At 38.3% G+C, this 14,193-nt stretch overlaps 1 protein-coding gene across 1 annotated transcript in view; it reads right to left on the bottom strand.

Annotated features, from left to right (window-relative positions):
• Positions 1 to 14,193, bottom strand: part of CERKL (CERK like autophagy regulator) — a 157,444-nt gene that overhangs the window by 16,415 nt on the left and 126,836 nt on the right. Inside the window, exons 5-6 of the mRNA XM_027773106.1 lie at positions 12,012 to 12,154; positions 1,270 to 1,344 (exon numbers count right to left, since the gene is read on the bottom strand). Coding sequence (XP_027628907.1) covers positions 1,270 to 1,344; positions 12,012 to 12,154 — 218 coding nt within the window. The remainder of the gene's footprint in view (positions 1 to 1,269; positions 1,345 to 12,011; positions 12,155 to 14,193) is intronic.

Genomic DNA, 14,193 nt, shown 5'->3' with positions numbered 1-14,193 from the left:
AAAAAGAGGGAACTCCCATCCATTTTCTATCACTAAAGTGCTGTCTGTATGGAGCAAGGCCACGCTGCAGTCCCTTTTCCTCCATTTCTCTTCTTGTTAGGTTCTGGGGCACACATGCGCATGTAACTGGTGTGTTTTTCAAGTTGTCAGGGCCAGGACTTAAATTGTGGTCAACCATATAGGATCCAGCTTTCTATGTACAGGACTTAACCACTGTCCTATGGGACCAGTTCAGATTTAAAATTTTTTGTACTAAAATAAACTTGTGCATTAATCCATTTTCATATGAATTTTTTGAAGTCTCCTCATAAATATGTACAATTATTTAGTGCCAATTAAATAATTAATACTACATAGACTTTAAACTTAATATAAAATTATTATTTCAAGCATCATAAAAGTATTTTTCTATCAAGATTATAGTAAAATTTTACTTTCTTTTCTTTACAAATCAAATATTTTGAAAAGATAAGAGATCCAGGGGCCACCAGATGGCATAGCAGTTAAGTCACTGGATTTCTGCATAGCCGACCGCAGACTGAGTCCTACACCCAGAGGCTTGATACACTGGGCATGTGTGCATGCATGCCCAAGATCCCAGAAGGAGAACGGAGAAGGAATTGACGCATGCTGGAGGGTGGGGGATGAGGGCGGGAGGGGGCTTCTCACTTTCCCTCTCACTGTCTCTATCTCACTCCCCTTTCCCACCCACAGCAAACATACACACACACGCACACACACACTCACTCACTCACTCACACACACACGCCCTAAAGCAAACACCTCTTAAAAATGTTGGTTTGGTTTTTTTTGTTGTTTTTAGTTTTTGTTTTTTTTTGAGAGATTTTTGCTATAGGGCACATGCACTCGCCAGAAAGACAGAGACAGAGAGACAGAAAGTGCGAAATCATCCCCTAGGGGGGATGGCTACAACGCAATCACTTCTCCATTCTCCTCCCGGGATCTTGGGCACACATGCACATGTGCCCAGAGTGAGTTTAAGCCACTGGGGTCCAGGACTTGAACCATGGTCAACTACATGGGAGTTCAGCGACATAGCCATAAAGCTAACTGCTGGTCCAAACACCTCTTAGAAATATAAGAAGTCCTAATAGTAAATTGATTTTTAGCTTTTAGTCAAACATTTCTCTCCTTTAAGAGACAAAAATGCTGCCTTTTCTTTGATAAATCTGATGTAAGTAAAATAGCCTTCTTTATACAAATTAAAACTTCCTTTTAAAACATGAACTTTTTTGGAAGAATTCTTACCCATTATAATGTGTAAAGTTGCAGTTACAACGTGAGGAATTCCATGAAGAGAATGTGCCAATACATTAGTAGATCCTGTCAAGGCAATTTAAAAACATACAATATCAGTACAGCATGGTTTTTTTTTTGGAGAGGTTTTCGCTATTGAGCGTGTGCACTCGCCAGACAGACAGAGAGAGACATAGAGACAGAAAGTGAGAAATCACCCCCCAACGGGGATGGTCACACCGCAATCCCTTCTCCTCCATTCTCCTCTTGGGATCTTGGGCACGCACGCACACGCACCCAGCGTGAGTTTTAAGCCACTGGGTCCGGGACGCAAACTGCGGTCGACTACGTGGGAGTCCAGCGACATAGCCATTACGCCAACTGCTGGTTCCCTGTATAGCATGTGTTTTAAATTAATTTTTTCTTTCTTTACGTAAATATCACTATGCAATGTTGGGATATGTATAAAATCAGAACAGTTAATGAAAACATTAACTGTAAAGCAAGTTAACTGTATAAATGTACATCAAATATTTGTAAAATTGTTAAATGTTTAAATGAATTAAAAATTAGAAGATGGCTTATAGCATCTAGTTACAGCTTTTTTCACTATGAATTTCTGCTTTCTATCACTAAAATGGTGGCTGTATCAAAACCTACTCCATCTAACTTTTATGAATAGACTTTTAACTTTTATATCAGAATGAACAGCAATAACAAAAGGGGGGATTTGGATAGCAGAGAAAATGCATAAACAAATCAGTAAGAAAAATTCCAGTAATAATTAAAACAAAATACACTCCTTATAGAGTATAAAAGACATGTTCTAATTACACTTAATGAATCTTAGAGATGCGCTGTCACCTTGATGGGAATCCCCTTGATTATCTGACAGACAAATGGTCTCATTAGATGGAGCATATATTTAATTCTATGGCATTTGCCATAGTATAGAAATTTCTATCTGGGACATTATAATTTCTAATTTTCGTAATCCTTAAGACTCACATTGATTTTCCCCACTATACTACAAAGGGAAAGAACTCCCCATGTCAGGCCCCTCTAATGTTTATGTGTAACTGAAGTCTGGGATAAAGGCTCACTTCAGCAGGGACACATGCCACCTTCTCATTCCTAGGAAGTTAAAAAAATATACTTAAATTATTTAAAAGAATGTGAATTAAGTTATAATTTTTCTTGAATTAAAGAATATGGAAAAGAAGTCCAACAATAACTTCGAGCTGCAAAAGCACCACTGTGATGTGGAACAGTCATCAAGGAGAAGTCTAATCCTCTGAATTTGGTTCATCAGAAACATTCCTGAGTGGTCATCCACAATCGTTCCAATTTGTGTCACATTGACCTGATACATGCCTGAATGGCTCAGTGGGAAAAGTCTCACTAAAATAATTATATTCCCATCTAAGCATTAATAATAATTAATAAATATATTTTTTCTGGATCATAAACAAGCATAATTAAGACACACTCTAATAAATAACAATGCAAAGAAAAAGAAAGTTTGCCTTAACCAAAGGTAAGTTGGTTCCAATTGATTCACCAAAAGGCAAGTTATGCTCTGTTCCTTGTTACTCAAAAATATGGCCTATCGGCAAACAGGAGTTATAACGCCTGACTACTTATTAAAATGGTGACTCTCATCAAGAACAAAGCAAGGATGCCTACTGTTGACACTGCTCTTCAACACAGCATTGGAAGTCTTAGCCAGGGCAGTTAGGTCGGTTAGGTCAGAGAAAAAAATAAAAGTCACCCAAATTGAAAAGAAACAAGTTAAATGATCTCTCTTTGCAGAGGGCATATGTGTGTGTGCGTGCGTGCGCGTATCCCTAAAAACTTCACCCAAAAAACTGTTAGAATGAATAAACAAATTTGGTAGAGTTTTAAGATATAAAATCAACTTTCAAAAGTTAATGGCATTTAGGACCACTAGGTGGCATGATGGTTAAGGTGCTGAACTCCCACAAGGCCTACTGTAGTTCGAGTCCTGGACCTGGTGGGTTGCTCACCTGGTCTCACTTTCTCTCTGTCTGTCTCAGGTGAGCACATGTGCTGATAGGAAAAATTTAAAATAATAAGTAAAATATTTTTTAAAAATCAGTGACATTTCTATACATTTAAATGAACTATCCAAAATAGAAATCAATAAAATAATTATATTTATAACAGCTTTCAAAAATAAATAAATAAAATAGTTAGGAAGAAATTTAACCAAGCAGTTGAAAGATCTGTATAGTGAAAACCACAATAGAGTGATGAGAAAAACTGAAGACACAAGTAATTAATATTGTTAAAATATCCCAGGTATTGTGGCTAGCCAGTGGTGTGGTGCTTAAGGCAGCTAGATCCCACACAACCATCTTTGTATTTTGAGTCTGGACATGGAGACTGGAAAAACATGCAAGGCACAAATGTGTGCATGCCCAAAATTTCAAGAGGAGAATAGAAGGGAAGGGATTGTAATATTGCCACGCCCCACAGGGCATAATTTCTCAATTTCCCTCTCTCTCTCTCTCTGAGGCAGGAACACATGCCCAATAACAAAACTAAAAGTAACAAAAACAGAAATGAACAAACAACAAAACCTCTGAATATCTAATGTGATTTACAAATGCAATGCAATGCTCATCAAAATTCCAATATATGTTTTTTTGGGGGAGGAGAGATTTTTGCCATAGGGTGTGTGCACTTGCCAGACAGACAGAGAGAGACATAGAGACAGAAAATGAGATATCACCCCCCAGGGGATGGCCACGCGGCAATCCCCTCTCCTCCATTCTCCTCTCGGGATCTTGGGCACGCACGCACACGCGCCTGGTGAGTTTTAAGCCACCGGGTCTGGGACGAGAACTGTGGTCAACTACGTGGGAGTCGAGCGACATAGCCATTACTCTAACTGCTGGTCCCTCCAATGTTATTTTTTGTAGAAATAGAAAACAAATTCTAAAATTTGTATGGAACCACAAAGACTGCAAATAGCTAAGGCTATCTTAAACAAAAAGAGGCAAGTTAGAGTTGTCTCATTATTTGACTTAGAAAGATACTATAAAACCATAGCAATCAAAACAGTATGGTACTGGCATAAAAACACATATAGGGCCAGCCAGTGGCATAGTGGTTAAAATGGCTGGATCCCACATTGTTAATTATGCAGTTTGAGTCCTGGATCCAGTGGCTTGAGAATCATGCTGGGTGTGTGTGCAAGCATGCCCAAAATCTCAAGAGAAGAATGGAGGAGAATGGATTGTGGCATGGCCATTACCCCTGGGAGGGGATTACTTTCTTTTTCCAATGATTGCATGTGCCCTATAACAAAACTAAAACAGGGACAGCAGTTGGCATAATGGCTATGTTGCTGGACTCCCACGTAGTCAACTGCAGTTTGAATCTCGGCTCCAGTGGCTTAAACTCACGCCAAGCATGTGTGTGTGCGTGCCCAAGATCCCAAGAGGAGAATGGAGGAGAAGGGATTGCAGCGTAGTCATCCCCCCTGGGGGATGATTTCTCACTTTCTGTCTCTGTCTCTCTCTGTCTTTCTGGCGAGCGCACGTGCCCTATAGCAAAAACCTTTCCAAAAACAAAAACAAACAAACAAACAAACAAAAAGAAACAGACACATAGACGAATGAAATGGAATACAGAGCCAGAAGTAAGCCCAAGTATTTATGGCCAATCGATTTTTGACAAAGATGCTTAGACAGTAATATGGGGAAAGGATAAACTTTTCAATAAAAGGTATTGGAATAACTGGGTAACTACATGTAAAAGAAAGAAATTATAGCAGCCAGCAGTGATGTGGTGGTTAAGGCACTAGACTTCCATGTAGTTCAAGTCCTAGATCCAGCAGCTTGAAAATTACACTGGGTACATGTGCACGCATACCCAAAATCTCAGGAGGAAAATGGAGGAAAGGAGATTGCAGCATGGCTATCCCCCCTTTGGAGTGATTTCTCACTTTGCTTTTACTATTTCTCTCCAGCAAACATATGCACCTCATGGAAAAAATCTTTAAAAAAAAGAATGAAATTATACCCTTATCTCACACCATATACAAAAACCAATTGAAATTATAAAACTACAGTTAGAAAACATAAGGGGAAAGCTCTATAATGTTGGCCTGGGGAATGATTTTTTTCTTGGATATGAACCCGAAGCACAGCAAGTGAAAATAGACATATCAGATTGTATCAAACTAAAAAGCTTCTACCAAGCCAAGAAAATGCTCATCAGAGTGAAGAGACAACCTATGAAATGTGAGAAAATATTTGTGAACCACACATCTGAGGAGTTAATGTCAAAAATATGTAAGAAATTCAATAGCAAAAAAAAAAAAAGTAAGTCAATTTAGAAATGGGCAGAGGATCTCAATAAACGTTTTTCCAAAAGAGGCATACAAATGGCCAATAGGTATATGAAAAAATAGCTATCATTGCTAATAACCAAGGAAACACAAATCAAAACTACAATGAGACATCACCTCACACCTGTTAGAATGGCTATTATCAAGGCAATTAAAGATAAACATTGGTAATAAGGCAGAGAAAAAGGACCCCTTGCACACTGTTGATGGGAATGTAAATAGTATAGTGATTACATTGTGAAGATTCCTCAAAACATTGAAAATAGAACTGCCATATGATCCTGAAATCTCACAGCTAGGTATATATTTAAAGGAAATGAAATCAGTGTGTTAACGTGATAACTGCATGTTCCTTATAGCACTATCCACAATAGCCAACCTATGGAATCAAACTAAGTGTCCATTGTCAGATAAATGGATAAAGAAAATGTGGCATATATACATAATTGAATACTATTTAGCCTTAACAAAAAGACATCCTGTCATTTGTGACAATATATAATAGATAAACTATAAACTAGCATGATGCTAGGTGAAATAAATCAGGCCAAGAAAGACAAATACTACATGATATCACTTACATGTGGAATCTTAAAAAGGGGAAACTTGTGCCAACCCTGTAGTGCAACAGTTAAGTACTGTGCAGAGAGAGCTGGGTCTCATGTGAGTGACTGTGGTTCAAGTCTTGGCCTGGTTGGCTTCAAGAACAGTCCAAGAATGTATACACATGACCACGATCCTGACAAAATGATAAATTGGAGAGAAAAGGATCTTGGTATGACCAGGGCCCATTAAAGACTACTTTCTCTCTTTCTTTCTCTCTTTCTTTCATGCACATAAACATGCCCTCTGCCTTAAAAAAAAATTTCCAAGAAGTAAAATTCATAGAAGTAGAGAGTAAAATAGTGGTTATTAGGGGCTTGGGCATGGGGAAGTTTAAGGAGATGTCAGTCAAAGGATATAATTTCAGTAAAGAGGAGTAAGTTTAAGGGACATATTGTACAATATGGTGGATATAGTTAATAACAAGGTATTGCATGCTTAAAAATTGTGAAGAGAATAGATTCTAAATGACCTTACAACAATAAATATATGAAGTAATACGATTGTTAATTAACTAGATTTAGCCTTTCATAATATATACATATTCCAAAACATCATGTTATGTGCAATAAAGATGTTTTTTATTTGTGAATTTAAAAATAAATAAATAAGAAACATGTGGAATCTTAAAAAGGGGAAACTTGTGCCAACCCTGTAGTGCAACAGTTAAGTACTGTGCAGAGAGAGCTGGGTCTCATGTGAGTGACTGTGGTTCAAGTCTTGGCCTGGTTGGCTTCAAGAACAGTCCAAGAATGTATACACATGACCACGATCCTGACAAAATGATAAATTGGAGAGAAAAGGATCTTGGTATGACCAGGGCCCATTAAAGACTACTTTCTCTCTTTCTTTCTCTCTTTCTTTCATGCACATAAACATGCCCTCTGCCTTAAAAAAAAATTTCCAAGAAGTAAAATTCATAGAAGTAGAGAGTAAAATAGTGGTTATTAGGGGCTTGGGCATGGGGAAGTTTAAGGAGATGTCAGTCAAAGGATATAATTTCAGTAAAGAGGAGTAAGTTTAAGGGACATATTGTACAATATGGTGGATATAGTTAATAACAAGGTATTGCATGCTTAAAAATTGTGAAGAGAATAGATTCTAAATGACCTTACAACAATAAATATATGAAGTAATACGATTGTTAATTAACTAGATTTAGCCTTTCATAATATATACATATTCCAAAACATCATGTTATGTGCAATAAAGATGTTTTTTATTTGTGAATTTAAAAATAAATAAATAAGAATGAAGAATTAATAGAAACTTTATTTTAGAAGATATTGACTTTTAGGTTTCACTCCAGACATCCTAAATCAGAGTCTGCCCTCCAGGTAATTTTTGCAAACAGTGACTTGGTGAGACACTCTTCTGGAATATATCATTCATTGATTAGCAGCATCAGTAGTGCCTGGGAGCCTGTTAAAAGTGCCAATTTCTGGGTTCCACCTCCAACTTATGCAGCCAGAATGTGTATATATGGAGGGAACCCTCCATATATACACCTATATATGGTATCTGTGCTTCAGCAAATGTGCAAGGTAATTCATATGCACCTTAAGTTTTGAGAACAAGGACTGGTCTAGAAACCTATTAGTGGATCTTTACCCAGGGCTTTCCAATGATCTTTTGGCCCTCAACAGCGTGCCTTTTGACCATGTAATCACTAATTAATCTGGAATAGGTCAGGGGGTGGGAGGAATAAATCAATCCATTTTGTTTCCCAGTCAGATTTATGGTAAAGGTTTTGGAGGAAGCCACATCGTTAGAGTGAGATATTTAGGATTATCGATGGATTATAGCACTCCATGAAACACATTTCCTCCATTACCAAGGTTAATCAAGAGTAGACCATAAAAGCATTCCTCTAGAAAGGCTATTACAAAATATAATGCAATGCTGTCATGTGCCATACAGAATGACACATATCATGACACCAGAAAATAAAGACCACTTATTCCCTGAGAGTTTAAAGTACACTGAGTATGTCCAAGCAGAATTCTTTAGCAGAGTGCTAAAGACTTTTTTTTAAAAAATTGTAATGTTTTCTCAGGTTTTGCAACTTCGAATCTTTTCCTTAATTCTGTAGAACTTGTCAGTGACAATCGGTATGGCCAGAAATCAGAACATTCTTTTTATCATTTCCTTCTCACTGATTTGTACCTTTGCCTTTAAATGTGTTTGTTTTTTTAATCCTCAGAAGAAAACAAGAAAATTCATTAGAAAGTGTATGTGAAATTGAAACATTATTCATTGTTCTATATTTGTGTTTAGATAATCTGAAAGATGGATCACATTTTGATTCAGGGAATTGTACCCTATTTGAAAAGATGCCTGCCTGCCAAAAGAACATGCTGCTCACATATATAACAACGGCGCAATTTTATCATTCTCACGAAAGCTATAAATGTTCTACTTCAAGGTAAACATTTGAATTGCCCTAAAAAGTTCTTCTTAGCACTGCCAGCAGCTATACCCACCACCTACCCCTCCTCAGACCTGCTGGCATGTGCCGAATATGAAGAGTAAGGACACAAGTAGCAGTTCATGGAAAGCATGACTGATAAAATACCAGCAGAAACCGTGGAGAGGAGAAAAAAAAAGAAAGGAAGAAAAAAATTGTCCTTGGAAGTGCAAGCACTTCTGCAGAACAATTAACTTAATTAACCAGACATCATGAATATTCATAAGGCTGTTAATGTCTCCCACATCCAAACAGATAAATGTGATGTAATGACTTCCTAGTCAAGCATATCTAAAATTCTCATGAAAATGGCACCCACACTTTGGTTCTTTGCCTGAAATATCATAGAAATGAACAGTCCCTCGGCAATATTTTATTCTCCTCAAATTAATTGGAAAGCATGAATTTATTTATGCGAACTGTATAGGCATATATGGTTCACAGCTATCAGTATGTGGATTGAGCCTTGTTTTACAACAACTGGATTGCTTTTTTTTATTTTTATGTCCTCTCAGGCTTTTTTCTATATCACTCCCCCCTTTTAATCAGACTCTCTCTGTATAGTTCCTTAGTACCAGTTCCCATAGCAACAAACACCATTCCTAATGGCCAGCAGTTCAAATACAGGCTTCCCCACATCTGATCCATTTGAGTCTGACCATAATTCAGCAGCTTAGTCTGTTGGCTCAGTGGAGTAATTTACTAAACACTCTCCCTCTGGGTGTCTCTCTCCAGGAGGCAAATGGCTTCAAAGGCGGACTGTCTCATGTTCAGTGTGAAACTTCCTGCCTAGCTCTTATTCCCATTCTCTATCAAATGCCCTGACTAGGCATACAGTCTTCATATTAAACACATCCTACACATGATATTCTCCTCTTACTAGATGGAATGAATTAGTAAACTGTAACTCCTATTCCACAGCCAGAGTATTAACAGCAGATTGTATTTTTTTAAAACAGAAAGCATGTAAGTGGCATTTGTACAAGTATCTACTGAATACTTTCAAAATCAGAGATCTATTTAAAATGACAATTGTAATAAAGCTCAATGCTATTGCTTTGTAAAATCTGAGTTACATATGACAAACATATGCATAACCATCAGGTTTTGTAGCTAACTACCCATTATATGTCAAATTCATACCTACAGGGATACGCACCCTTCCCCTTTTGGTGCTCGGCAGTTTAGGAATGACTTCAGGAATTTAAGTACCAGAGAAGAGAGACAGTGACCTAAGTACACTCACTTTGCACGGAGGAAAGAGATGGTCAGATTTCACCATTATACTCAGAACTAGTAAAATGACACAAAAAGGTCAAAAAATAAAATGACAAGAAAACATGACCCCAAATACATCTTTTTGTCTTTGAGTTGAGCTTATTTGTCGTCTTCTGAGAAACTGCTATAAATTTTTGTCTATATACCTTACAGTTATCAGAATATATCTTAACTCTCTCTCCTTTTTGCTTTTATGAAAGACTATCCTCTAAAGGGCGTTTGGATAGCTTTTGTTCTTTGTCAATTAAAGGACAATACTAAATATACTGAAGCCCATACTACCGGAACATGGTTACCAAACAGAACGATTGTTTTCAAATGTGTTAACTATTTTATTATATTCATACGAAAAAAACAGTTTTTCTTTTTTTAGCAGTGGTAATGGATGACTTTTTAGTAAGTAAAAAAATCAATTTCCTTTGCTAAAGTTTATTTCAATCATACTTTGGGATAAGTGACTTGATCACATGATACACTTGAGAAAGGTATTTTCCTCTTTTTCTGGATCACAGTGCTTCTGTTAATAGAAGTCTGACCAACCCACTTTACCCTAATCATTATGCATCTTGCTCAAAAAAAAAAAATCCTCCTAGACAAAACTCTATTCTAGAGGCTTCCTTGCTCTGAAACACCCCATTATTGCCTACTGCTTATCAAATACCATTCAGACTCCTTACTGCAGCATGCAGGCACCTTTACTGACATTTTCACACCTTTTTCTCTCAGAGAATGACCTGTTTTCTATTCCTTAAACACTCCTGGATTTTGCCTTTGATTCAATCATTTTTGCATCCAAGAAAATAATTTATTCTCCTCTTTTTGGACTGGATCCCATTTATTTAAGACCTAATTCTAGCGTTACTTACTCAATAAATCTTTACAGTGTACACTTAGCAAACTTCATTGATCACTCACTCTGTCTTGTTCTATTATTTTAAAGATTTATTTTATTTTACTTTATTTATCCATTTATTTATTTTAATTTGAACAGAGAGGGATATAGTGAGAGAAAGAGTGAGAGAGAAAGTGAGAAAACAAGCCACCAGGTCTTGTACTCAAACTGCAGTCGGCCACATGGGAGTCCAGCACCCTTAACCACCATGCCACCTGCCGGCCCCTGTCTTGTTCTATTCTAGTTGCTAGAGACACAGCAGTGAATAAAGAGATAAAAAGCCTTGACCTTGGGTAGCTCATCTTCCAGCAGCCTGACTCTCTTTCTAGTCAGAATTAATGCTCTTGGCATTTTTAAGGTTATCTGATTATACTTTAATTATGGGAATTATCTTTACCTCATGTGAAACTATTGAGTTGTCAAGGAAGTCATATTTTTTCTATGCAAAAATGCATCATGATTTTTCTGACAACCCAATGTAAACAGCTTGACTAGAGTGGTGTTCTTTCAAAACTTCGTATCTAGGGAACCAGCAGTTAGCGTAATGGCTATGTCGCTGGACTCCCACGTAGTCGACCGCGGTTCGTGTCCCGGACTCGGTGGCTTAAAACTCACGCCGGGCACGTGTGCATGCATGCCCAAGATCCCGAGAGGAGAATGGAGGAGAAGGGATTGCGGCATGACCATCCCCCCTGGGGGGTGATTTCTCGCTTTCTGTCTCTATGTCTCTCTCTTTCTGGCGAGCACATGCGCCCTACAGTGAAAATCTCTAAAAAAAAAAAAACTTCGTATCTAGTGTTATGTGGCCATTGGATCTTTATGGGCATATACAGTAACAATAATCCCATCTATTACTTGTTTAACTATGTATTAAATCCTTCACCCACTAACTTAATACCACAATAATCTTGCAATGAAATGACTACTCTGTGTTATTACTATTTTACAGATTAGAACATTAAGGCTCAATATAATTACATGACTGGTCCAAAGTTTTGCACTTGCTAGTGGGGATACAAGAAGTCAAGCTTGAATATTTCAGTGTACGTTTAACTGTTAATAATATCCAGGTTAAGACGTAAGGATGGGAAAAACGGAGGGGAGACAGTTTAGCAAATTGGTGGCCATTCCCTTGCCTGCCGGAATTAAGCCCAGTGGAAGCTGTGATCTGACAGGAGTCAGGATTCGGTCTGTTTCCATCCCAGCATTCTTCTGGGCTCTCAGGAGCAAAGCATGAGCTACTTCACTAGCAGAACCATCTCCACCAACACAGACGACACTAGGAAAAAAAAGAAAGAAAGAAAGAAAGAAAGAAAGAAAGAAAGAAAGAAAGAAAGAAAGAAAGAAAGAAAGAAATTTAGCAAAAGATTGCAAAACTTCAAAATAATTGGAAATCATTCATAAAATCTCAACTTCAAAATATTTTACTAATCTTGGGACCAGCAGTTAGCATAATGGCTATGTCTCTGGACTCCCACGTAGTCAACCACGGTTCGTGTCCTGGACCCAGTGGCTTAAAACTCACTCCGGGCACATGTGCATGTGTGCCCAAAATCCTGAGAGGAGAGTGGAGGAGAAGGGATTGTGGTGTGGCCATTCCCCCTGGGGGGTGATTTCTCACTTTCTGTCTCTGTCTCTCTCTGTCTGTCTGGTGAGCGCACGTCCCCTATAGCAAAAATCTCTCCAAAAAAAAAAAAGAAAGAAAGAAAGAAAGAAACTTAAAGATGCAAAATAATCTTAAAAATCAAAATGTCATCAATGTATCCCCAAAGGAGGAGGACTGTGCATTATTAAAAGCTGGCATCACATCTTAAGAATATGCTTTAGGGGACCAGCAGATGGCGTAGTGGTTACATCACTAGACTCCCACATGGCTGACCACGGTTTGAGTCCTGGATCTGGTGCTTTGAAAATCCTACTGGTTGCCTGTGTGTGTGTGTGTGTGTGTGTGTGTGCCCAAGATCCTAGGAGGAGACTGGAGAAGGGATTGATCATCCCCCTTGGATGGTCATCCCCCTTGAGAAGGTGATTTCTCACTTTTCCTCTCTCTCTCTCTCTCTCTCGCACGTGCACCCTAAGGCAAAAACCTCTCCGAACAAGAAAAAAGAGGATGTTTTGTGTTTTAGACTCAGTTGGCACCTGTGGTCCCAGCGAAGGAAAGGATATGCTCAGCCTAATGGGGCATAGCTTCACAGCTCTCACTCGCTCACATCACCAGGGACTTCAGCAGAACCAGATCTTCTGAGTTGTCCAGAGAAGTCAGAGACTGTGATTTTAGGGTGAGTCTCTTAACTTGCAACTAACAGCCTCTTCTCACACAATGACCTGCCTGTTTAATGACCACTCAGACTTATCATCAGTTCTCCAATGTTGGGGAATCCCCTTTCGGTCTTTGTCTTGCTTCCATAGGACTACGTGAAGTATTCGCAATCACACAAGACTGTATATTTCACTTGTAAGTTTGTACTTTATTGTGTATTCAGAGTAGTATTTAGAATAAATAAAAGTAGGGACCAGCAGATGGCATAAAGTTTATGTCACTGGACTCCCATGTAGTCAACTGTGGTTTGAGTCTCAGACCAGGCAACTTAAAACTCATGACCAAGATCCTGAGAGGAAAATGGAGAAGGAATTGCAGCATGGCCAATCCCTTTGCAGGGTTATTTCTTGCTTTCTGTCTCTCTGTTCCTCTCTGTCTCTCTTTGTCTCTTTCGTGCACTATAACAGCAACTCCTCTCTTAAAAAAAAAAAAAAAAAGACAGAAAAGCACATAACCTATGGTGCCGTAACACACTACAAGACATCTCCTTGCTTGTCAAACAATTCACTTAATGACCTAGTCATAGGAACAGAACTCAGTCATTAAATGAGGAGTACCTGTTCTAGCTACTAGAATAGCATTAAATATAATTAAAAAAAAAAAAGAAACACTTCTATGTGCCAAACAAAATAATCTGTGCATCATAATCAGCAGGCATTACTCTTGCTTACATTTAGGAAGCTCTTAACTCCAAAGAACTTGACTTGGGGCCAGCAGGTGGCATAGTGATTAAGATGCTAGACTTGCCTATGGCTGACTGTGGTTTGAGTCCTGGACTCGGTGGCTTGAACTCACTCTGGGCATGAGTGCCCAATATCACAAGAAGAGAATGGAGGAGAGGGGATTGCAGCATGGCCATCTCCCTAGGGAATAATTTCTCACTTTCTATCTCTCTGTCACTCTGATGAGCAGAGAGCCAAAAAGCAAAAATCTTTCCAAAAAAACAACTTGACTCTTCCATGTACAAGATGACATTATGGCTCCTGGAACCTCTCATC

The sequence above is a fragment of the Tupaia chinensis genome, unplaced genomic scaffold (genome assembly GCF_000334495.1).
Source record: "Tupaia chinensis unplaced genomic scaffold, TupChi_1.0 Scaffold000322_1, whole genome shotgun sequence".
Classification (NCBI taxonomy): domain Eukaryota; kingdom Metazoa; phylum Chordata; class Mammalia; order Scandentia; family Tupaiidae; genus Tupaia; species Tupaia belangeri.
This window is presented reverse-complemented; position numbering and strand designations above follow the sequence as displayed.